At 44.6% G+C, this 24744-nt stretch overlaps 1 protein-coding gene across 5 annotated transcripts; it reads right to left on the reverse strand.

The window, feature by feature from the left end:
* Positions 1-436: 436 nt before the first annotated feature.
* Positions 437-22528, reverse strand: LOC138293230 (uncharacterized). Of its 5 annotated transcripts, XR_011202937.1 has the most exons (5): positions 22439-22528; positions 22272-22310; positions 20145-20204; positions 18629-18973; positions 437-1526 (listed from the first exon to the last, which is right to left on the reverse strand). XR_011202937.1 is itself a non-coding variant. In XM_069232331.1 (4 exons), exons 1-4 carry the CDS (start codon positions 22494-22496, stop codon positions 14740-14742), a joined length of 480 nt encoding a protein of 159 aa, XP_069088432.1. In that variant the 5' UTR covers positions 22497-22528; the 3' UTR covers positions 14674-14739. The 5 variants fall into 5 exon arrangements, 1 of the variants encoding a protein (XP_069088432.1); XM_069232331.1 differs by lacking the exons at positions 437-1526; positions 22272-22310 and adding an exon at positions 14674-14756; XR_011202935.1 differs by lacking the exons at positions 18629-18973; positions 20145-20204; positions 22272-22310; positions 22439-22528 and adding exons at positions 3588-3664; positions 14463-14681 and having other exon boundaries at positions 438-1526.
* Positions 22529-24744: the final 2216 nt, after the last annotated feature.

The raw sequence follows: 24744 nt of genomic DNA on the forward strand, positions 1-24744 counted from the left end.
TGGCAAATCCCTTCCTTTCATGGTCTGGAGTTCTGTATTTATGTTCATTTACTCAGTAAGAGTCGATCATCTATGATTTCCGATAGTTCAGACATATTGACAGACTATGGGCTTCAATATGACCTTGGCGGAGGGGATTACTCCGTCTCAAATGTGATGGATATTCTGCCCGCCTTATTACAAGTTACATTATATCCTATGGAACTTGTATCAAGGCGGACGGGATACCATTCACATTTAGGACGGAGTAATCCCATCCACCAAGGTTGTAATCAGCCCCCTACGTGCTGAACACAGTAATAACATGTTTAGGTTGACCAGACACTTGTATGTAGGTGTCTGTGTGGGATGGTTGTAATCCTGAGCTGGACACTGTGTACATGCAACATATACCGTCTTGTACAATTACTTTAGATCATAATTGTATGGTTCACATGGTCTGACACATCTACATGGCTAAGTATGAAATCAAAATCAGCAGACAATGAGTTAGTGATGGGTGATTTTATTGTGAAGTTACGACTAACTGAAGATATACGTGACATGAATCAACAAAAAAATAAGAAATGTTCAGCGATCAGTCATGGTGAATTAAATCATTGGAGTAGATGCCACACCATTGGAAGTACAAAGTGCAGAGTACTTCTCCTATTGGGAATGGAAGGTGGATCAGGATCAGTCCACAGAGTGAATGTGTAACACACAAAGGAGGACCTTATGGAAGAGCGTTATTACTGGCAGTGGTGGGTGCCTTTGCTGGACGTCCCCGCTTGTGGAGGGATCATCTGCTACAGAGGCAGGGGTACCTGTGTCTGGTTGTTGCTCTGGCAGTGCCTCCCTTCCTGTAGCTTGTGCCAATGTTGATGGGTCTGCTGTTGATGAGCCAAAGGAAGGGAAAAATTGGTTTTGAAAAGCCCTGCTCAGGGTTGTGTATATGTCCCTCAGCACCCCTGTTAGGGAGTCCATGATGGGATTGTGGGTGTCCAATTGTTCACACATGAACCTATGCATGTCCCTCTGTAGCTGCTTGATTTCCCAGAGCTTGGCGAACACCTGGCCATCACGTCTTGGGACTCCTGATAGATACCCAAGACATGGCTGATGGTGTCCAGGCTGACAGCAGCCCCAATGGCCTCAATCCGCTGACTCACAGCATCCCTCCTACGCACCCTATGCCCCACGACCTGGTGTCCTTGGCACAGGGTGCCTTCTCCAACTGGGTCCTGGAACCTCAGTGTCCAAATTGTGGAGCTGCAACTCAGGATCCAGGACTTGGGGGGCACAAGATGGTGGAAACTGTGCGAGTATACAGGTTGGGTGGCAAGTGGTTTCCTGTGATGTTGGTGCAACAGGGCTGGGAGGTGACATTATGGGCACAGTCAGACTCACTGTTGCTGTCAGACCAGGTTGACCAGATGGGCCAGAACATTTCTCCATGTGCACAAGTCCAGGAGTGTTGTCGTCACTGAGGAGGGTAGTGGTAGTCTGTTCTTTAGCCTCCATTTGTTCAGCGGCAGATCCACCTGCTGATGAGAAACATACATTGTTACTAGTTGAATTGTGACATCCACCTCCAAATGTTTTGTGCTACAGTAAGAAGAGACCTTGGACAAATTTAATTTGTAGGTAATCCAATAAGGCTGGTGTTTGATGTTAGAAAAACATGGCCTCCTGGGAGTTGCAGTCAGGTCACTCCCTCTACTTGACAGCACATGACAAATGGTATAGTCAGGTGAGTGAAGAGCATTAGAGAGATTACAAACAGGTGAATTAGACCAAGTGATCACTGGGCTGGTGTTAAGAGTTACAACAACAGGGACTCCTGGGAATTGTAGTCAGTTCACTCTCTGTACTAAACACACTATACAAATCCTATCCTCCCAGGTGAGTACAACCATGTGTGATTTCGCAAACAGAGGTATTTATGCAAGTGACCACTGGGCTGGCGTTTGGAGTTAGAGAAACAGGGCCTCCTGGGAGTTGCAGTCAGATCACTCCCTCTACTTGACAACACTTGACAAATGATATATCCCCAGGAAAGTGAACAGCATTAGGGAGATTACTAACAGGTACACCGGGGAAAGTGACCACTGGTCTGGTGTTTGGAGTTACAACAACAGGGCATCCTGGGAATTGCAGTCAGGTGTCAGTCTCTACTACACACACTATACAAACACACCCTCCCAGGTGAGTACGCCTCATGTGTGAGTTCACTAACAATTGTATTGGGCTAAGTGAACACTGGACTGGTGTTTGGAATTACAACAACAGGACCTATTGGGCTTTGCAGTCAGGTATCTCTCTCTAGTTAACTAACTAGACAAACGGTATCCTCCCAGGTGAGAACACTTCAAGTGGGAGTTCACAAACAGGGGTATTTTGACATGTGACCATTGGGTTGGTGTTTGCAATTACAACAACAGGGCATCCTGGGAGTTGCAGTCAGGTCTCAGTCTCTACTACACACACTATACAAATCACATCCTCACAGGTAAGTACACCTCATGTTTGAGTTCACTAACAGTTGTATTGGGCTAAGTGCACACTGGGCTGGTGATTGGAGAAACAGAAATGTTTTGCCTTTCTCCTCCTCTTTTTCTGACTTCGTTTTTGTTTGCTTTAGGACTCTGGGCACTTTACCACTGCTAGTCAGTGCTAAAGTGCATGTGCTATCTCTCTAAAACATGGTAACATTGGCTCATACCCATATATGTGGCCTGCATTGAAAGGCCTGTGTATGAAGTTTCACTGCCACTTCGACATGGCATTTAAAACTACATGCCAAGACTTAAACTCTCCTTTTTCTATATTTAGGTTGCCCCTAAGGTAGGCCCTAGGTAGCCCATAGAGAAGGGTGCTATGTAAGTAATAGGCAGGACATGTGCTTATGTGTTTAACATGTCCTGGCAGTGAAAAACCCACACATTTGTTTTTCACCACTATGAGGCCTGCTCCTCTCATAGGCCAGCCTTAGAACTGCCCTTATATACTTTTAAGTGGTAGTGCTGATGCGCCGCCTGGGGTCCCAGAAGGGGATTTCCTCTCTGCGGGTTCAACAACCAAGGGGGAGTGGGACACTATCACAAGCTCACTCTCTGGAGGTAGACTGGATCTTTGGACTTGGCGAAGACTGTAGTAGTCAGAATCATACAATCACAAATCAATGACATTATACCACTAACAATACTAAGCACCATAACAATGTAAACATTAAGTCAAACTCCAAATTGAGTAAAGTTTTGTTACAGTCTTAAATCAATGTCACATAAATGGTGCGCAAAACTAAGTTATAAACATATATGAAAACCATAGGCTCTCCAAAACATCTGAAAAAATTCAACCAACTAAACATTAATACTGTTAAATACTCCAAAAGATGATATAGATTAGCAACAATATGAACATTACTACCAGATTTCAATGCAGATAATGGTGATATCAATAAATCATCAAAATACAATTTTAGCAATTAATTTCAGAACTGGGCCAATTTCGAAAATATCTAACCAGAAAAACTAACTACAAAATATGCGAGTGTAAGTTACTCACTAAAATGAAACAGGAAACCACATTTAGTTATACCTCACCTCATGGGATAGCATACAGGATGATTCCACCTTCTTCTAGCGTCAGTTGATAACATCAGGATAGTGCAGCACACGGGCTGCACATAGGACAGATCAGCAGTGAATTAGTTGGGCATATTAGTACGGAACCACATAATAAAATAGGGCAGTTAAGACTATGATGAGGAAACCCATCAGTAAACTCAGAATAGGAATGTGAGAGAACAGACTCAAACAAGGTTCTGGACAGTTCCAAGGCGGGAGGAGAACTAACTTTAAGTTTCCACGTACTTAACTAATTAAATAACCAAAACTCATTCAAATGGTTGGTCCTTCTGGTGGGCACATACTGGCCTCAGTTTCAGCATCCAATTATTGCAGATGGCACCACCAATTTGTGATACTTTTAAGAATCTTCCCAACAGTAGTCTATTTTTCATACTATGACTACATGCAATTCTGCAAAAATATTACATTTTCTAATAATGTGCTATTTACAGTTCCTTTCACATGATCCACAATAAACTAAACAAATACTCTTTCACATGAGCACTGTGATTTTCTGTCCGACTCAACAGCTAGAACAAATATTGTTACATTAACTGAATTTGAAACAAGCTCTTCTCCTTTAATACAATAGAACATTCCACATTACGTTAGATGCCTAGGGAAATAATTCAGGTCAGAGCAGACAGAATAAACAAATAATTTTCCATTGCTGCTTGCAAAATGAAATTTCTTCTGCAGGCCTAGTCGAGTTAAGGAAGCCTTAATACACAATAATACATTTGGGGCCATATTTATCCTTTTGGACGCAAAAGTGCGCTAATGCAGTTTTGAGTAAAAAAATTTATAGCTGGCTAACGCCATTTCTTAGCACCACCTGTACATCAAATTTATACTTCGACGCACGCTGGCGCTAAGCACGGGTTAGAGCAAATTTTTTTTTACGCTCACCATTGCGCTGCGTTGTAAAGCAAAATGATGTTAATGCAGGGAAAATGACTCTAATCCGGTTTGCGACGCGGAAAACGTCGCAAACCGGATATGCACCATTTTCGACTGCGATAGCATCAAAAAGTGGCACAACCACAGCAAACAGTGCCAAGGAGCTCCAAAATGGATCCCAGAAGCCAGGAGGGACCCCAGGGAGACCTCAATCTACCAGGAACCAGCCAGGAGGACACAGACAAGACCCAGTGGAGAGACAATAATTAAAGGAAGTGTCGTTTCAGCGCAGAGGAGTATGAAATACTGGTTAGAGAGATGACGGAGCACCAGCATCAACTTTTCATTACCTCTAAATTGCCAATTGGGAGAAGAGAGGCAATTTGGCAACAAATTGTCGACAAGATAAACAGTGTGGTAAAGGTCAGGAGAACTGTCACTGAGTGCAGGGAACGCTGACATGACTGCAATCGCAGGACAAAGGAGAAAATGGCAAGGAACAGGAAGGCAGCACAGCAGACTGGAGTTGGGAGTCCAGCACCGCAGAAGGCCCTGGGCGAGATGGAGGAGATGGTTGCAGCCGTCATCTCGGAGGAGATTGTCACAGGAAACACAGGACAGTACAGCGCACACTATCAGGAAACAACACATATGCAGGGTAAGTTGCATGGGGGACAAAAATGCCTAAATGTTAATTGCAAGCAGGGGGAGGTACATACCTACTACACAATGCATGTCAGCATGGAAACCAGGCAGTGGAAAGGGGAAAGGGGCACGGCATGGGTGATGGGCTGTGCAGGGGCATCCAGGGGCACATCACAACACAACACCAACTACCTTTGCATGGGGGTACACCACCATGCCAAGGCTGCTGGAAAGGCAAAGCCACTCCAGGAGGGTAGTCTAGAATGCAAAACTGGTCTGCTGTCAAAGGATTGCTGGTATTGTCAGAATGTGAACTAGGCAACAATGCCCAGATTGAGGCCATTGCCTCAGGTGGCATTTACCATTGACAACATTTGCCACTACTACCTGTGCTGTGTGTGCTGGTCAATTAGGCAATGGCAGTTAGGTGCCCATGGGACAAACACACTCATAATTAGGGTTCAGGATGACTACGTGATCAATCACCTTCAATTCCTAACCAAGTGTAACTCCTGTCAAATGCCCATGTCTCTAGGCGCAGTAAACATCAGGTATTGTCACTTACATTATGAAGTACACAGCAGTAATGTCATACCCATGCTGCCCATTCCACGGTCTACCCCGTGCCTGTGTTACAATAGCTGCAATGCCACCTTGCAACATGTCAACTGTCATACTGCTAAGACAACAGCATTGATGGGGAGGACAAATGTATATAGCTAGTGAACACACCTGCACTGTTTTAAGAAGAAATGGAACTCTGCCAGGCCCATCAGTGCAAAGCAATGTAGCACACATTTGCAAACATCAACATGACACACTACCAATGCTGACACCTGTATCGTGTCATGCCAATGCAATACATGGTATGTGCTAGGTTTCAGCATCGTATGGGGTGTATGTGAAATATCATAGACTGGGTCCGGCCCATATTGTTATGTGTGGTGCTAGATGCATCAGAACACCAACAGCACTGCAAGGCCTCACCATGCTAATGGTAGCAGAGGGAGGGTTGATTAGGACAAGAAGGTGGCAAGCCACAATTTGGACAGAACCTACACCTAGAGGATGTGATGCACACAATTCCCCAAACTGCCCACACTACATGTGACATGCAGGTGGGGCATAGGCCTGTGAGAATGCTAATATTAACCACTTCGCTGCCAGGCCTTTTCCCCCTCCTGTGCCAGGCCTTTTTTTGCCTACTTGGGGCAGTTCGCGCTTAGGCCCTCATAACTTTTTGTCCACATAAGCTAACCAAGCCAAATTTGCATCCTTTTTTTCCAACATCCTAGCGATTCTAAAGGTACCCAGACTTTGTGGGTTCCCCTGAAGGAGGCCAAGAAATTGGCCAAAATACAGTGAAAATTTCGTTTTTTTCAAAAAAAATTGAAAAAGGGGCTGCAGAAGAAGGCTTGTGGTTTTTCCCCTGAAAATGGCATCAACAAAGGGTTTGCGGTGCTAAACTCAGCAGCTTCCCAGCTTTCAGGAACAGGCAGACTTGAATCCGAAAACCCAATTTTTCAACACAATTTTGGCATTTTACTGGGGCATACCCCATTTGTGCAATTTTTTGTGCTTTCAGCCTCCTTCCAGTCAGTGACCGGAATAGTCATGAAACCAATGCTGGATCCCAGAAACCTAAACATTTCTGAAAAGTAGACAAAATTCTGAATTCAGCAAGGGGTCATTTGTGTAGATCCTACAAGGGTTTCCTACAGAAAATAACAGCTGAAAAAGAAAAATATTGAAATTGAGGTGAAAAAAACATCAATTTTTCTCTACTTTTTACTCTGTAACTTTTCCCTGCAATGTCAGATTATCGAAAGCAATATACCGTTACGTCTGCTGGACTCCTCTGGTTGCGGGGATATATAGGGTTTGTAGGTTCATCAAGAACCCGAGGAACCCAGAGCCAATAAATGAGCTGCACCCTGCAGTGCGTTTTCATTCTATACCGGGTATACAGTAATTCATTTGCTGAAATATAAGGAGTAAAAAATAGCTATCAAGAAAACCTTTGCATTTCCAAAAAGGGCACAAGATAAGGTGTTGAGGAGCAGTGGTTATTTGCACATCTCTGAATTCCGGGGTGACCATAGTAGCACGTGAATTACATGGAATTTCTCAAATAGATGTCTTTTTTACACACACCCCTATATTTGGAAGGAATAAATGTAGAGAAAGACAAGGGGCAATAACACTTGTTTTGCTATTCTATGTTCCCCCAAGTCTCCCGATAAAAATGATACCTCACTTGTTTGGGTAGGCCTAGCGCCCGCGACAGGATATGCCCCAAAACACAACGTGGACACATCACAGAAAACAGAGCTGTTTTTAGCAAAGTGACTACCTGTAGATTTTGGCCTCTAGCTCAGCCGGCACCTAGGGAAACCTACCAAACCTGTGCATTTCTGAAAACTAGAGACCTAGGGGAATCCAAGGAGGGGTGACTTGTGTGGCTCGGACCAGGTTCTGTTACCCAGAATCCTTTGCAAACCTCAAAATTTGGCTAAAAAAACACATGTTCCTCACATTTCTGTGGCAGAAAGTTCTGGAATCTGAGAGGAGCGACAAATTTCCTTCCACCCAGCATTCCCCCTCGTCTCCCGATAAAAATGATACCTCACTTGTGTGGGTAGGCCTAGCGCCCGCGACAGGATATGCCCCAAAACACAACCTGGACACATCACAGAAAACAGAGCTGTTTTTAGCACAGTGACTACCTGTAGATTTTGGCCTCTAGCTCAGCCGCCACCTAGGGAAACCTACCAAAACTGTGCATTTCTGAAAACTAGAGACCTAGGGGAATCCAAGGAGGGGTGACTTGTGTGGCTCGGACCAGGTTCGGTTACCCAGAATCCTTTGCAAACCTCAAAATTTGGCTAAAAAAACACATGTTCCTCACATTTCTGTGGCAGAAAGTTCTGGAATCTGAGAGGAGCCACAAATTTCCTTCCACCTAGCGTTCCCCCACGTATCCCGATAAAAATGATACCTCACTTGTGTGGGTAGGCCTAGCGCCCGCGACAGGATATGCCCCAAAACACAACGTGGACATATCACAGAAAACAGAGCTGTTTTTAGCAAAGTGACTACCTGTAGATTTTGGCCTCTAGCTCAGCCGCCACCTAGGGAAACCTACCAAACCTGTGCATTTCTGAAAACTAGAGACCTAGGGGGATCCAAGGAGGGGTGACTTGCGGGGCTCGGACCAGGTTCTGTTACCCAGAATCCTTTGCAAACCTCAAAATTTGGCTAAAAAAACACATGTTCCTCACATTTCTGTGGCAGAAAGTTCTGGAATCTGAGAGGAGCCACAAATTTCCTTCCACCCAGCGTTCCCCCACGTCTCCCGATAAAAATGATACCTCACTTGTGTGGGTAGGCCTAGCGCCCGCGACAGGATATGCCCCAAAACACAACGTGGACATATCACAGAAAACAGAGCTGTTTTTAGCAAAGTGACTACCTGTAGATTTTGGCCTCTAGCTCAGCCGCCACCTAGGGAAACCTACCAAACCTATGCATTTCTGAAAACTAGAGACCTAGGGGAATCCAAGGTGGGGTGACTTGTGTGGCTCGGACGAGGTTCTGTTACCCAGAATCCTTTGCAAACCTCAAAATTTGGCTAAAAAAACACATGTCCCTCACATTTCTGTGGCAGAAAGTTCTGGAATCTGAGAGGAGCTACAAATTTCCTTCCACCCAGCGTTCCCCCAAGTCTCCCGATAAAAATGATACCTCACTTGCGTGGGTAGGCCTAGCGCCGGCGACAGGAAACACCCCAAAGCGCAACGTGGACACATCCTAAATTTTGGAAAAAAACAGAGGTGTTTTTTGCGAAGTGCCTACCTGTAGATTTTGGCCTCTAGCTCAGCCGGCACCTAGGGAAACCTACCAAACCTGTGCATTTCTGAAAACTAGAGACCTAGGGGAATCCAAGGAGGGGTGACTTGCGGGGCTCGGACCAGGTTCTGTTACCCAGAATCCTTTGCAAACCTCAAAATTTGGCTAAAATAACACATGTTCCTCACATTTCTGTGGCAGAAAGTTCTGGAATCTGAGAGGAGCTACAAATTTCCTTCCACACAGCGTTCCCCCACGTCTCCCGATAAAAATGATACCTCACTTGTGTGGGTAGGCCTAGCGCCCGCGACAGGATATGCCGCAAAACACAACGTGGACATATCACAGAAAACAGAGCTGTTTTTAGCAAAGTGACTACCTGTAGATTTTGGCCTCTAGCTCAGCCGCCACCTAGGGAAACCTACCAAACCTGTGCATTTCTGAAAACTAGAGACCTAGGGAGATCCAAGGAGGGGTGACTTGCGGGGCTCAGACCAGGTTCTGTTACCCAGAATCCTTTGCAAACCTCAAAATTTGGCTAAAAAAACACATGTTCCTCACATTTCTGTGGCAGAAAGTTCTGGAATCTGAGAGGAGCCACAAATTTCCTTCCACCCAGTGTTCCCCCACGTCTCCCGATAAAAATGATACCTCACTTGTGTGGGTAGGCCTAGCTCCCGCGACAGGATATGCCCCAAAACACAACGTGGACATATCACAGAAAACAGAGCTGTTTTTAGCAAAGTGACTACCTGTAGATTTTGGCCTCTAGCTCAGCCGCCACCTAGGGAAACCTACCAAACCTGTGCATTTCTGAAAACTAGAGACCTAGGGGAATCCAAGGAGGGGTGACTTGCGGGGCTCGGACCAGGTTCTGTTACCCAGAATCCTTTGCAAACCTCAAAATTTGGCTAAAAAAACACATGTTCCTCACATTTCTGTGGCAGAAAGTTCTGGAATCTGAGAGGAGCTACAAATTTCCTTCCACCCAGCGTTCCCCCACGTCTCCCGATAAAAATGATACCTCACTTGTGTGGGTAGGCCTAGCGCCCGCGACAGGATATGCCCCAAAACACAACGTGGACATATCACAGAAAACAGAGCTGTTTTTAGCAAAGTGACTACCTGTAGATTTTGGCCTCTAGCTCAGCCGCCACCTAGGTAAACCTACCAAACCTGTGCATTTCTGAAAACTAGAGACCTAGGGAGATCCAAGGAGGGGTGACTTGCGGGGCTCGGACCAGGTTCTGTTACCCAGAATCCTTTGCAAACCTCAAAATTTTGCTAAAAAAACACATGTTCCTCACATTTCTGTGGCAGAAAGTTCTGGAATCTGAGAGGAGCCACAAATTTCCTTCCACCCAGTGTTCCCCCACGTCTCCCGATAAAAATGATACCTCACTTGTGTGGGTAGGCCTAGCTCCCGCGACAGGATATGCCCCAAAACACAATGTGGACATATCACAGAAAACAGAGCTGTTTTTAGCAAAGTGACTACCTGTAGATTTTGGCCTCTAGCTCAGCCGCCACCTAGGGAAACCTACCAAACCTGTGCATTTCTGAAAACTAGAGACCTAGGGGGATCCAAGGAGGGGTGACTTGCGGGGCTCGGACCAGGTTCTGTTACCCAGAATCCTTTGCAAACCTCAAAATTTGGCTAAAAAAACACATGTTCCTCATATTTCTGTGGCAGAAAGTTCTGGAATCTGAGAGGAGCTACAAATTTCCTTCCACCCAGCGTTCCCCCAAGTCTCCCGATAAAAATGATACCTCACTTGCGTGGGTAGGCCTAGCGCCTGCGACAGGAAACACCCCAAAGCGCAACGTGGACACATCCACAATTTTGGGAGAAAACAGTGCCTACCTGCGGATTTTGGCCTGTAGCTCACCCGGCGCCTAGGGAAACCTACCAAACCAGTGCATTTCTGAAAACTAGAGACCTAGGGGAATCCAAGGAGGGGTGACTTGCGGGGCTCGGACCAGGTTCTGTTACCCAGAATCCTTTGCAAACCTCAAAATTTGGCTAAAAAAACACATGTTCCTCACATTTCTGTGGCAGAAAGTTCTGGAATCTGATAGGAGCCACAAATTTCCTTCCTCCCAGCGTTCCCCCAAGTCTCCCGATAAAAATGATACCTCACTTGGGTGGGTGGCCCAGGTGCCTGCAACATAATAAGGCCCAAAACCTGAAGGGATAGAAGGGATAGCACAGCAAGTTTATAAGGGCATATTCTTTTATACATCTTTAGACGGACTCTGCTTTGGGGACCCACATAAGTGAGGTGTCATTTTACTTGGGAGACTGAGGGGAAAACTGGGGAGTAGGAATTTTGTGCTGGAGCGGTGATCCTACTAAGAAAAATCAGGAAAATATGCTTTTTTATGCAAATTGTGAGGTTTACAGAGGAGTCTGGGTAAGAAAATGTTGGGGGAGCCACACAAGCCACACCTCCCTAGACTCCTTGGGGTGCCTAGTTTTAAAAAGTTTCTGGGTTTTGTAGGTTTCCCTACATGACGGCCGCACCCAGGACCAAAAACATAGGTGGGCCCTCCCCCCCAAACACAGGTATTTTTGGAATATATCACTTTGATGTGTGCACATACGTCCGTGATGTGCCAAACACTAAAATTGTGAAAAGAAACACACTTAGGTTATGTGAAGAAGACCCCTCACCCACCAACCAAGTTGGTGGCATGCTTCATCATCGGGGTCCCACCTGAGGCACCTAGCGTGTCTCAAGTGTGCTGCGACGCCTGATTACAGCGGAGCAGGTTTTGTCATTTGTACCACACATACTGGTTGGATTTGGCACGAGGGTGAGTGATGGTTCAGTAGATCAAATTTTATTAACAAGAGATTTCACAAAAGTGAAATGCACTGGTAATAACTGAAAGGCCAAAAAACTGAACCAATGACTCACAGCTCGTGAGCTGTAAAGCCACGACAAGGCACCAACCGCTTTACAGTCCATTCACACACCTTTCATACATGACATGCACTAGACCATTCACGCCGCCAGCCACGGGCCCAGCACATTACAAGACTCGCATCCACAGACAGCGCCAGTCAAGGGCCCATCACTTTCATACGCCCACATGCCTGATACAGCAATCACACCAGCTGATGAGTGTGTGGACTGGCGTTTGGCCGGCACTGCCAGCCAAGCGCCACCCCACCCACACCACCAGCCAAGCGCCACCCCACACGCACCGCCAGCCCAGCGCCACCCCACACACACCGCCAGCCAAGCGCCACCCCACACACACCGCCAGCCAAGCGCCACCCCACACACACCGCCAGCCAAGCGCCACCCCACACACACCGCCAGCCAAGCGCCACCACACCCACGCCGCCAGCCAAGCGCCACTCTACACATGCCATCCCCTTTTTTTTGTTTTTAAACAACAAAGAAACCACTATTAGTACAAAACTACAAACACAAAAGCTCTAACTGAATACATGACTAATGCCAACCGTGAAACCGAACATATAAAAATATAAAACACCAGTTTACGCTCACGGAATTTCCCAATAATTCTTCTGTGTGTGGTAGCTCCTGAAACAGCCACCCACACACAGCCCAGGCTTTGAAGGACAATCAGGGCAGTACATCCTAGTCTCCTTCCTGATACCTCTTCGAGCACAGACTCTACATCTCTTAGCAGGAAAGTTTTTTTTGGCCGTGGGAGGAATGTGCTCAGCAAAGTGACGATCTTTCAATCTAGCCACATCCTCCACCACTGCTTCTCTAGGAACTCTTGCCTGTTCCAGCACAACAAGGCTAGCTATGATAGACTCCTGAAATTTCACAAATGTCATCCTTGACTCTGGAGAACTATCCTTAAACACAACAAAAGCATTAAAAGTTGCCAAGTGGAACAAGTGAAGCGCTAATTTCTTATACCACACATAAGACTTACGAGCAGCAGTGTAAGGTTCTAACCTCTGATCTACTCTATCAACACCACCCATGTGCTTATTATAATCTAAGATGCACACAGGTTTGCGCACTTCAGCAACCTGACCCGAAACAGCCACAGGTGAAGTACTCTCATCATGGATGGTGCTTAGCATGTATACATCCCTCTTGTCTACAAATTTCAGAGCTAGCAGCTCATCATTCCGCAAGGCACTGCACTGTCCCTTCTCAAGTTTTTTACAGACAAGCTCTTTTGGATAGCCTTTCCGATTAGAGCGGATTGTGCCACAAGCAACAGTGTCCACTCTAAACAACTCCTTGAACAACCGAACTCCAGTGTAGAAGTTATCTACATATAAATGGTGACCTTTCTTAAACAGTCGTCTACCAAGTTCCCACACAATTTTCTCACTAACTCCAAAAGTGGGAGGACAACCAGGGGGGTCAATATTGGAATCCCTACCAGTGTAGACCCGGAAATTATAAACATATCCTGTACTACTTTCTGACAGCATATACAATTTAATTCCATACCGTGCCCTCTTGCTAGGAATGTACTGCCTAAAAACCAAACGACCCTTGAACAGGACCAAAGACTCATCTACAGATATTTCTTTCCCTGGAACATAGATCTCTGAAAACCGATCTACCAAATGATCAAGGACAGGTCTAATCTTAAAAAGACGGTCAGAATCAGGATGATCTCGTGGCAAGGCTAAAGCATTATCTACAAAATGCAACATCCGAAGAAGAAGCTCATACCGGTTACGACTCATGATGGCAGGAAATATAGCAGTTGCCATCAAGGGACTAGTAGACCAATATGAAGACAGCGACGGCTTCCTTATCAGCCCCATCAAAAAAGTTAAACCCAAGAACTTTTTCAACTCTTCCAGATTTGTGGGAATCCACCGGCTAGCTCTAGAGTGTGGCCTAAGTCTGGCAGCGTTGTCCCTCAAAAACTGCTCTGCATACAAATTTGTCTGCTCAACAATCTCTTACAAAAATATATCGTCCATAAACAACTCAAAAAAGTTGACGGGCAAAAGGTTTTCCGTATTAACTCGACACCCTGGAAAACCAGTAAACGCAGGCAACTGTGGCTGCTCCATGTTTGGTGCAACCCATGCGTCAGGTCTTCCAATGGGAAGCCTTTCAGCCGCTGGCTCCTGCACCATTGGCACATCACTGTCCTCCTCTAAAACAGGCCCTTCATCAGCACTGAGAGTGGCTTCATCATCAGATGATTCATCTCTGACAGAAAATTCACTTCCAGAATCCTGCACTTCCTCCTCTGCCTCAGATGCAGAGTCAGTCTCATATTCATGGTCAGAAGATGACTCAAAAAGCACACTAACAACCTGCTGAGCGGTCATCCTACGGCTGGCCATGATCCTTCCTACTAAAATTAACTGGACAAATACACCACCAACAACCAGCACTGTGTAAGATAAGTAACAAAGTATAGGTTTATCACTAAGAATTATAAACTCAAAAACTATACTGCTCACTTGCCTGAAAAAGCTTGACTCACCAGCAACTACTCTGCACAGCCACAGCAATCACCAACGATATCCCACTAAAAAGAGAAAAAAAAAAGCAAATTAGACATAAGACAACACAATAATCATTGTGCATAACTCTAAGGACAATTTCACACACAGTCCTGCATTCAGTACACCACCTACAAACATGTCATTCATGCATTGCAACAATACTCACTTGGAGTAAATTTATTTACTTACCTAAAACATGCAACTACGCAAACCGCAGGACAACTACTGCCAAAACTGCAACAAGCCACAGCAAAGTCAGCAAAAGCTTTGAACTAAAACAAAAAGGAGAAAAACTGTTATTATCATAAAAGTAAATACTTCGCCAGTTGACAAACACTCCGCCACTAACCATTTTTTCATTTTCCCGTGTCTAGTCTTCTCTGCTTGGGGGAAGATGGGCCTAAAAAAAAATAGGCCAATCTACCCCCAAGGGGAGGGGGCAGAAATCGCCCAGATTACATTGCACCCTTTGGGGGGGGGCGACCCTTGCCCAAGGTGCCACACCCCCACACAAAGCACACACACACATACATAGTATCCCTGGCGCTATGGGGATTCTGCCCCCCTTGGGGACAGAAAGGCCTAAAAAATAGGCATTTCTGCCCCCTAGGGGGGCAGAACTGCCCAAAAATACATGTGGGCCCCTGGGGGCGACCCTTGCCCAAGGGGCCACCCCCCAACACAAAAAATAAAAATCAACAATAAAATCCCTGGTGTCTAGTGGCTTTCTGCCCCCCTTGGGGGCAGATCGGCCTAAAAATAGGGCCAATCTGCCCCCAAGGGGGGCAGAAACGACAATAAATACATTGCGCCCCTGGGGGGAGCGACCCTTGCCCAAGGGGCCATCCCCCAACACAAAGCACACATACATACATACTATTTCTGGCGCTATTGGGATTCTGCCCCCCTTGGGGGCAGAAAGGCCTAAAAAAAATAGGCCTCTCTGCCCCCAAGGGGGGCAGAACTGCCCAAAAATACATGAGGGCCCCTGGGGGCGACCCTTGCCCAAGGGGCCGCCCCCCAACACAAAAAATACACAGCAACAATAAAATCCCTGGTGTCTAGTGGCTTTCTGCCCCCCTTGGGGGCAGATCGGCCTAAAAATAGGGCCAATCTGCCCCCAGGGGGGGCAGAAACGACGTAAAATGCATGTGCCCCCAAAGGGGAGCGACTCTTGCCCAAGGGGTCGCTCCCCTACACTAATATTCACACACAAACACACACATACAGAAATCCCTGGTGTCTAGTGGGCATTCCTGCTGCCCGATCGCATCGCGATCGGGCAGCAGGAATGCTCAAAGAGACATCGAGGGAAAGGAAAACCCTTTCCTTTCCCTCGATGCCTCTCTGAGAGCACCCCCACCCCGCAGGAAGGTGAAATACTCACCTTCTCCCTTGACGCGCTGGAAGCAAATGGCTTCCAGCGCGTCATTCCCCCTTTCCATGAAATCAGCGCGCGATCGCGCGCTGACGTCATGGGGGGGGGGGGGCGGGGGGGGCGTGGGCGTGAAAGGGGAAGGGATTCCCCTTTCAGCCCTGGCCTGGGGGTGTTGGGGGGCGGCCCTCGGGGGAAGCGCTAGCGCTTCCCCCGACTGCCAGTCCCTGGACGTAATGGTTACGTCCATGGCGCCACACGGACGCTGCCATGGACGTAACCATTACGTCCATGGCGGGGAAGGGGTTAATGACAGGAACAATAAACAGGTACCCAGATTACAATGTTCCACTAATAGGAAGTCAGTGACATCACATTACAACTGCCACAACACAGACACACTAATTGTACAATATCTAATTGCAGAGGATGATGGCTCTCCTATGGACATGCGTGTCCTGGACTACCCTGATGACATGGGTGACGAGGTGACAACCATTAGCCGGGAAACCCTCCAAGGATGTCCTGGGAACCCTCCAGACCCCACCTTCTGTCGCAAGGAGGATCACAGATGTAGCAGCCATCCCAGAGGAACCACCCAAATAGTACGACCTGCCAGCTCAAACACAGCTGAGGACTCTGATGACACTGGGACCACCTTTGAGTGGACATTTGTGGGAGTATAGTGGGAACTGGCCAAGGAGGTGCGGGGTGGGGATTCAAAATATGGCAGCCAGCCTTGAGGGGATGCGCATGTGCATGATTACATCCGCAGAGCAGTCAGCAGCCATGCAAGTCCAACAATCACTACTGCAAGGACTACAACAGTGTGTGGGGGACTTCACCACTGCAGTGAGGGAGTTGCCACAACACCTGGCCTCCCAAACTTTTTACTGCATGCATGACTATAATCATGACCCCCTCAGGGCCGACCTGGCTCCCTACCACAGGGATGTTGCTGCTATACTCAGTAACCAGCAGCTCCTCCTTGCTGCAGTTATGCCCTTAATAGTTCCACAGTTGGCAGCTACAGGGAATTCAGAGTCCATTTCCTCAAACACTGAAGTGTGTGTTGCCCCCTCAAATCCACCACCACAAAAGGCAGAGGAGACAACACACTGTTTACCTTACCACTATGGACTGCGATTGTCTCTCACTACCTAATTGGCAATTCATGTTCCTCTGCAGTGAATGACACTCCATCGCAGCATGTCCAATGACATGTCCCTCAACGTTGCACTTGTGTTGAGTCACAATAGAATGCGTCACACCAATGGACTTACAAACCTGGACTATGTAAATATTGCACTACAGCACTTTCAAATAAACAGCACCTACACAACCACTTTGTCTCTGTGTAATGTGGCACGTCTACTGTGCAGGAGTTTTGTGATGCATGTAACATGTTAGTGGCCACAGAATGTCAATGCAATAGCGTAGAAAGAATGTGGGCTGATATCTATGCACAAGGGTCTGGATTTTACAATCATCTGTGCTGCTTGTGGCTTATTTCTGACGTTAAAGCATCATAAACAGTGTAATGCAGTGTAAAAATTGTATATGTCAGGCCCAAGGTATCTACAAGATGAAACTCAATGCTGCCCACATACCCTAAAAGGCAATCATTGTGTATGTGGCATATGACTCTAAACCTAAATCCCACAACCACACAATACAGCAGGAATGGAAATGTAAGAGTGTTTGGGCAATAACGTCACCTGGGAGTACAATGATAAAACTCATTGGTGTGATTTATGTATACTGAACTTCATAAGATTATGACACCACTCAGTTTATCAGGGTTCATATGAACATCAGGCTGCAGGCAGACGTCCCACAGTGCCCAAGATTCCAACACAGGAATCTGCCAAAATGATGGCAGCTTTAAAATCACACCTACCTCTCCAATACATGGGAACCATAGTCACCTTGAGTGGTGGGTTCAATGGATGGCAGATGCATAGACATGTAGCTTTGTTGTAGCTGCCAATGTGACAGCTCATTTGGAAGTCGGAATAAACATGTCAAGAATGGGATGTGGATGCAGGATGGAACACACAGGCAAACACAAATTTGCCACTGTACACTCATGCAAAGGCCCAGATCCCCAAGCATATGACACATACTGTAAAGGAGTACTTAAAACCTTATTACATATGTATGAAAGAAAACTTAAACTATGTCACACACCTCTACTAACCTACCTTATCCTAACTATACATTACCCACAACTGGCCCTAACTACCCTATGCTAAATTTACTTACCACATGTAACTAAACACTCTAAACATCAACCTCCCCAGCCCCCTTATATGACGAGACACATGTAGGACAACATATACTAACCTAAAAATATGCTAACTAATACTAAACAGATATATATATTTTTGTTATTTATTTATTTTTAAATATATTTTTCTGGAATACACAGAAACCCCAACATCAACCCCACCTACCCACCCACAAACTAACATGTAATGATATAACTCCCTCCACCCCAACCCACTTATCCTATCTAAACTAATAGCCTACTCTAACCTATCACTACACCCCCTAAACCCACTAAAAACAGTATAGAGAAAGAGGAGGGAGGGGACAGAATTAGGGGTGAGGCAAAATTCAACTCAGAGGTTTGCCCTCCTGAGAGTTTTTTAATAGACTTCAGTCTTTTGCTGTTGTGGGACACCTCTTGCTGGAGACTGTCCATGTGCCTAAATACCCTTTGCATATACTGTGGTAGCTGGTGCAATGCGGCCATGTCCATATCACCTGCTGTGGTGGTTTGTGTCCCAGTTGATGTTGCAGGTGCTGGTGCCATGGTTGGGGGTGGTGGCATAGATGGTGCAGCAGTTGAGCCTTGTGCTGCAGATGTTGAGGGTGCAGCTGGTGTGGCAGAGATACCAGTGTCTACTGTGCCTGCAATCGGGGTGGTGGCAGCACCTGTTGTGGTCAATGCTGGGCCCCCTTGGCTAAAAGCCCTCCATGCTCCTGTGGCTCTTTCTCGAAGATAGCGTCTAGCCATCATGCAATACCCAGCCTCCACATCGAGGATATGCCTGTACCATACTGCCCGCCTCTGAAACTCACACATTTCTTGGGCATTCATGTGGGCAGCTGTAAAAAAAGAGACATGCAAACATTAGTGTCATCATTGTGTGATGCATGTACAGATGATAATCTAACACTTCCTCACAAATAGCACATGCAGTCCAACTCACAGTACAGATGATAGAATGTCCCTGAGGAATTACATGCCAACGCAGCCTACCCATCAACTAGCTAACAGCACAGCAATGCACAACAACGTGTGTACCAAATTAACTGATCTGTGCATTTATGTAGTGCAGTGTGTCACAATGCAAATGTAGCAAGTACTCAACATGTGCCAGACCAACTAATCCGTATCATCGGTGTCAACTTCAAGGCACACAAGACCTGTGATTTCTATATGGAACTGGTAGCATTTTATGCAGTTGCTAATCATAAGGGGGTCAGTGTAGTTTGGTACACATGCATGCTTGAATTACATGTCTGTCATCTACACTGTGACCATCACACCTAGCTACATATATTTTCTCCCCCTAACCCCGTGTTTCAGGGGGGATGGGCATGCAATAAATGTTTTCTAACGTCAAGGACAACCACAAAGCTTTGTCCAGCTGTACATGGATTTAGTCAGTGGAACACAATTTAGGAGGCCTGCCAACTAGGAGTGAGTCAACCACTGATTAATCACATCTACATTCATGTTTCCATTTGTCAACAAACATCAACATCAGTTCTCATTGACACATTTCCTAAAGCACACAGCTGGCCTTGACCTGCATGGAGGTCTATCAAATACCACTTAAGTGCTACATAAATTCAGTACAACATGTGGGGCTAGATGCTGGGTAACAGTCACCCATACAGTTCTACATGTTCCTTACATTATAGGGATGTGCACGTTTGTGTGTAAAACTGATGTATCACTGGTTTGTGTGAATTAGGGTCTGACTTGCTGACTAAATTATGACACTGGCCACCTCCAAATCAATTTTGGGCATACATGTGGCTAAAAATCACCTTGTTCACCTTCCCATGCCTATTGCGCAGCACTAGACTCCCAAAATATGACTCTCTGCCAGTGAATGTCTAACTCTTCCGTGGAACACTATGTCAACCTCCAGTAAAGTCACATATCAGATCACGTGCCAGCTCATCATATCTTGCAATGAGTCCAACACACGAGAGTCAATCACACAACACTGCAATCACAACACAGGACAAATATTTTCACACTTACTGGATATGTCTGGGTCCGTGAATCGTGCCCCTTCACCAATGATGTAGGGGGCTGGTCCATCTGTAAAACATGGAAGGGAGATATATACTCAATGTCTGATCACTGCACAAACGTGGGAACAACAAATCACAGTGTGTGGCATTTTATATGATAGAGCTGCACATCAGGCATGTACACACTCCAACAGACATACCACTGCAAACTTGCATTGACACTGTCACTCCAGTGAGTGATAGACAAACATTTGCACACATGCACTGGCCCTAACAATCATGTGGTTCCAAACCTGACTATACACTTTTGTGGCTAAACCATTCCAGATGGTACTCCATTTCATCATTTATTATGTGACAAATGCAATGCCACGTTCCTGGTACACTGCAATACCAGTGACTCAGGTATTGTGGCATGTGCATCAAGGGACAATGAGTAACTGTGTGATGGACATGTGGCTTGATTTGCTTTCAGGAATTATTGTACTTTCAGTGGTCCATAATAGGTGTGCCAGTGTGGTATGTAGGTTATATATGCCCCATTGGCAGTGTCCCCTAAGCCGTATATACCCCTTATGACAACATGATGACAGGGATCCTGTGTATGAAATGATGACAATGTAGCACTAAACATGGATTGGCCACTTTGCTGTTCCAAAACTGCAAGATAATGTATGCTGACAGTGTCTTAGTTGATCATCATTGACAATGCATGGGCACAGGTATAGTCATTGCACCTGAAATGTGTCACTCTGGGCCATGCGTACCTATTTCAGGTATTGTGAATCACACAGTGCAAGATTTAGCAACTAGCAATTAGCAAGTTGGATGATCAGAGGGAGAACACCCAAAATGACACTGCTTGCAAATGAAAAATGGGGTAGCAAATGACCTACCTCTTCAATCATGATGAGGTAGGTCTCTATTTGAAAACCCCTTGGGAATGGCGGCACTCACAGGAATGCTGGCCTGCTGAGCTCAGCAGACCACCATGTCTGTGACTGCCTTCTAAATGAGATGTTGACATTTGTTGAAATGCAGCAATATTTCAGCAGGGGTGTACAGAAAGTAAGTCTTAAATACAGGGGTGTTAAGCTAGGGTTTTAAATTAGGCGCTCAGGAACCCCTATTAAGCAAATAAAAAGCTATAGAATGAGAGGTGCCGGCATCAGGGAAACACCCAAACCCTGAGGTCATAGAACCCAACAAAACTGAGAACAAAAGATGCGTGGCAACTCTCTCACTCAAAAGAAATATCAACCCACAGTTTGATTAAGGATACAATAGTCCATATACAATATGTTTTTGATATATATATTTATCAAAAGTTTGATCGAAATGATACCAAGTGAATTTGCAATTAGAATACAACCAAAATTAAAAATTATTTTACAAAAGAATTATAAACACAAGATAATTGAAAAAATTTCATGATATTCTCCTATATACAATGATACAAATAATGCGGCTTGATAGTACAAATCCAGACCATTTCAAGCTTATTTGTAGCCAACAATCATTTACTGCCTTTACAGCCAAAACGTGTTTCGTCTAGGGAAGTCTCCTTTTGAATTCCCGTACGACTTCTTCAGGGCTACAATTTTACAAACAAAAAATAAATTAAAAACATGAGAACCAAAATGCTCCAAATTTGTAATGCATCAAAATTGTGAAAAAGGATCCCACTAAGAAATCACCAAATATTCTGTCAAATGCTGAGGTGCCCACATGCAAAAAATAGTGACCAAAACAAAATGCACCATACAAGTAAAGACCTTCCCAAGTGCTCTTATATCTTCCACTAACCAAGCTTTTAGTGTTTTAATTTATACTAAGGAAAAGACCATAGTGCTAACACGGAGAACACCCATAATGGTCCAAAAATCAACTCCAAATAGAAAACACATATATACTAGTAAATACCTCGTATTTACACCATACTCCAAATTTATGAATTTAGTCAAAACTTATTATTGTTCAGGGCCATACATAATTTGTCTGATACAAAGGATAAAAAAGAGAAAGGAAAAGAGGCCAAATGACCTATTAAAGTAAGGTGCAGTCTATATAAACCATTAGTTTTAAACCACAAAGATCAAAACAGTTTTTATGCCATAAAGCTCCAATAAAATACCTTCTCTCCTAAATTACTATAATCCGTCTTCAATTGAAACTGTAAAACGAAAGAAAAAGGTAAACTCCTTAAATATAGAAAACTTAGCTGAGTGACGTATTGTGACGAGCTAGCGTGCGGACACAGCTCGACCAGAGAATCATTGGAATAAAATATTCCCAAATCACCCATAAATGATAGAAACGCCATATCCGCGTAAAAGTAAGTAGAAACACCAAGAATCATCGCGACGCGAGTACGCGTCTCATTCAAAGCTTGCAAGCCCAAACCGGAAGTAAATATACTTCCGGGATGGCCGTATGCGGACGCATCAGTGCGTCAGGGATTGGAAATGAAGGTAGGACTAGTCTACAGTCACGTGATTACTAATCACGTATCCCCTAGGTGACGGAGATTCACTTGGCTCACTCAAAAAGGAGAATAGCAATCCGATGCTAATACGTGTGTATCTCGTGAAAACCAGCCAAAATGCTCCCCCTGACAACTGAACCTCAAAGGCTATGGTTCTAAAAAGTTATGATGTATTTCTTTTGCAACATGAAGCAGATTGGTAACAATGGTATAGTATATTGTAAGGGAAAAGGAACAAAACAAATCAAATATGGAAACTTTCCCCTCACAGCCTAACATGGGAGCCTTATGGTTACTAAATGACTTACATATCAGGTTTGTAGCAATGGAGTCGGGCAAATAGATATCTAAATTGGAAACAAAAATACAATATGGTGTCAAACCATACAGTATATGAAGACTATGCGTGTAAATTGAAGACCAATTGGAGAATTTTGGTTCTAGAAAATACAATGAACAAACAATTACAGATACCACAAGGAGTAACACATCATCCAACATAGTACTCAAAATTATTTGACACAATACATATAGAGCACGGAAATTGAGTAAAGAATTTTTTTTACTCAATTTCCGTGCTCTATATGTTTTGATTGGTTTCCTAGCATATACCATGGAAACTTCTGTGTACAAAATTCAGAGTCTGAGCTTTTGCCATTTAGGTGTTTAAGAACTATCCTGGGGTCTGTTTCATATATTTTAATTATATATCAATTTGCTGTTTGACTATGTTACTTGGCAACATGGAATTCTTTTCATATGTAAGTATTAATCTGGGGATTATTCTGTTTGAAAGCTAAACAATACCATGGTGTTTCTTGTGTCAAATAATTTTGAGTACTATGTTGGATGATGTGTTACTCCTTGTGGTATCTGTAATTGTTTGTTCATTGTATTTTCTAGAACCAAAATTCTCCAATTGGTCTTCAATTTACACGCATAGTCTTCATATATGGTTTGACACCATATTGTATTTTTGTTTCCAATTTAGATATCTATTTGCCCGACTCCATTGCTACAAACCTGATATGTAAGTCATTTAGTAACCATAAGGCTCCCATGTTAGGCTGTGAGGGGAAAGTTTCCATATTTGATTTGTTTTGTTCCTTTTCCCTTACAATATACTATACCATTGTTACCAATCTGCTTCATATTGCAAAAGAAATACATCATAACTTTTTAGAACCATAGCCTGTGAGGTTCAGTTGTCAGGGGGAGCATTTTGGCTGGTTTTCACGAGATACACACGTATTAGCATCGGATTGCTATTCTCCTTTTTGAGTGAGCCAAGTGAATCTCCGTCACCTAGGGGATACGTGATTAGTAATCACATGACTGTAGACTAGTCCTACCTTCATTTCCAATCCCTGACGCACTGATGCATCCGCATACGGCCATCCCGGAAGTATATTTACTTCCGGTTTGGGCTTGCAAGCTTTGAATGAGACGCGTACTCGCGTCGCGATGATTCTTGGTGTTTCTACTTACTTTTACGCGGATATGGCGTTTCTATCATTTATGGGTGAGTTGGGAATATTTTATTCCAATGATTCTCTGGTCGAGCTGTGTACGCACGCTAGCTCGTCACAATACGTCACTCAGCTAAGTTTTCTATATTTAAGGAGTTTACCTTTTTCTTTTGTTTTACAGTTTCAATTGAAGACGGATTATAGTAATTTAGGAGAGAAGGTATTTTATTGGAGCTTTATGGCATAAAAACTGTTTTGATCTTTGTGGTTTAAAACTTATGGTTTATATAGACTGCACCTTACTTTAATAGGTCATTTGGCCTCTTTTCCTTTCTCTTTTTTATCCTTTGTATCAGACGAATTATGTATGGCCCTGAACAATAATAAGTTTCGACTAAATTCATAAATTTGGAGTATGGTGTAAATACGAGGTATTTACTAGTATATATGTGTTTTCTTTTTGGAGTTGATTTTTGGACCATTATGGGTGTTCTCCGTGTTAGCACTATGGTCTTTTCCTTAGTATAAATTAAAACACTAAAGTCTTGGTTAGTGGAAGATATAAGAGCACTTGGGAAGGTCTTTACTTGTATGGTGCATTTTGTTTTGGTCACTATTTTTTGCATGTGGGCACCTCAGCATTTGACAGAATA

Source organism: Pleurodeles waltl, chromosome 4_2, assembly GCF_031143425.1.
Source record: "Pleurodeles waltl isolate 20211129_DDA chromosome 4_2, aPleWal1.hap1.20221129, whole genome shotgun sequence".
In the NCBI taxonomy this organism is placed as follows: domain Eukaryota; kingdom Metazoa; phylum Chordata; class Amphibia; order Caudata; family Salamandridae; genus Pleurodeles; species Pleurodeles waltl.

Excerpts from the sequence above, each read along its gene's own strand:
- LOC138293230 (XM_069232331.1), bottom strand. The coding sequence starts at position 22,496 with ATGATTCTTGGTGTTTCTACTTACTTTTACGCGGATATGGCGTTTCTA. Across the intron at positions 20,205-22,438 it reads GGCGTTTCTATCATTTATGG|ATGGACCAGCCCCCTACATC; the intron begins GTGATTTGGGAA and ends CATGTTTTACAG. Across the intron at positions 18,974-20,144 it reads CACGGACCCAGACATATCCA|CTGCCCACATGAATGCCCAA; the intron begins GTAAGTGTGAAA and ends CTTTTTTTACAG.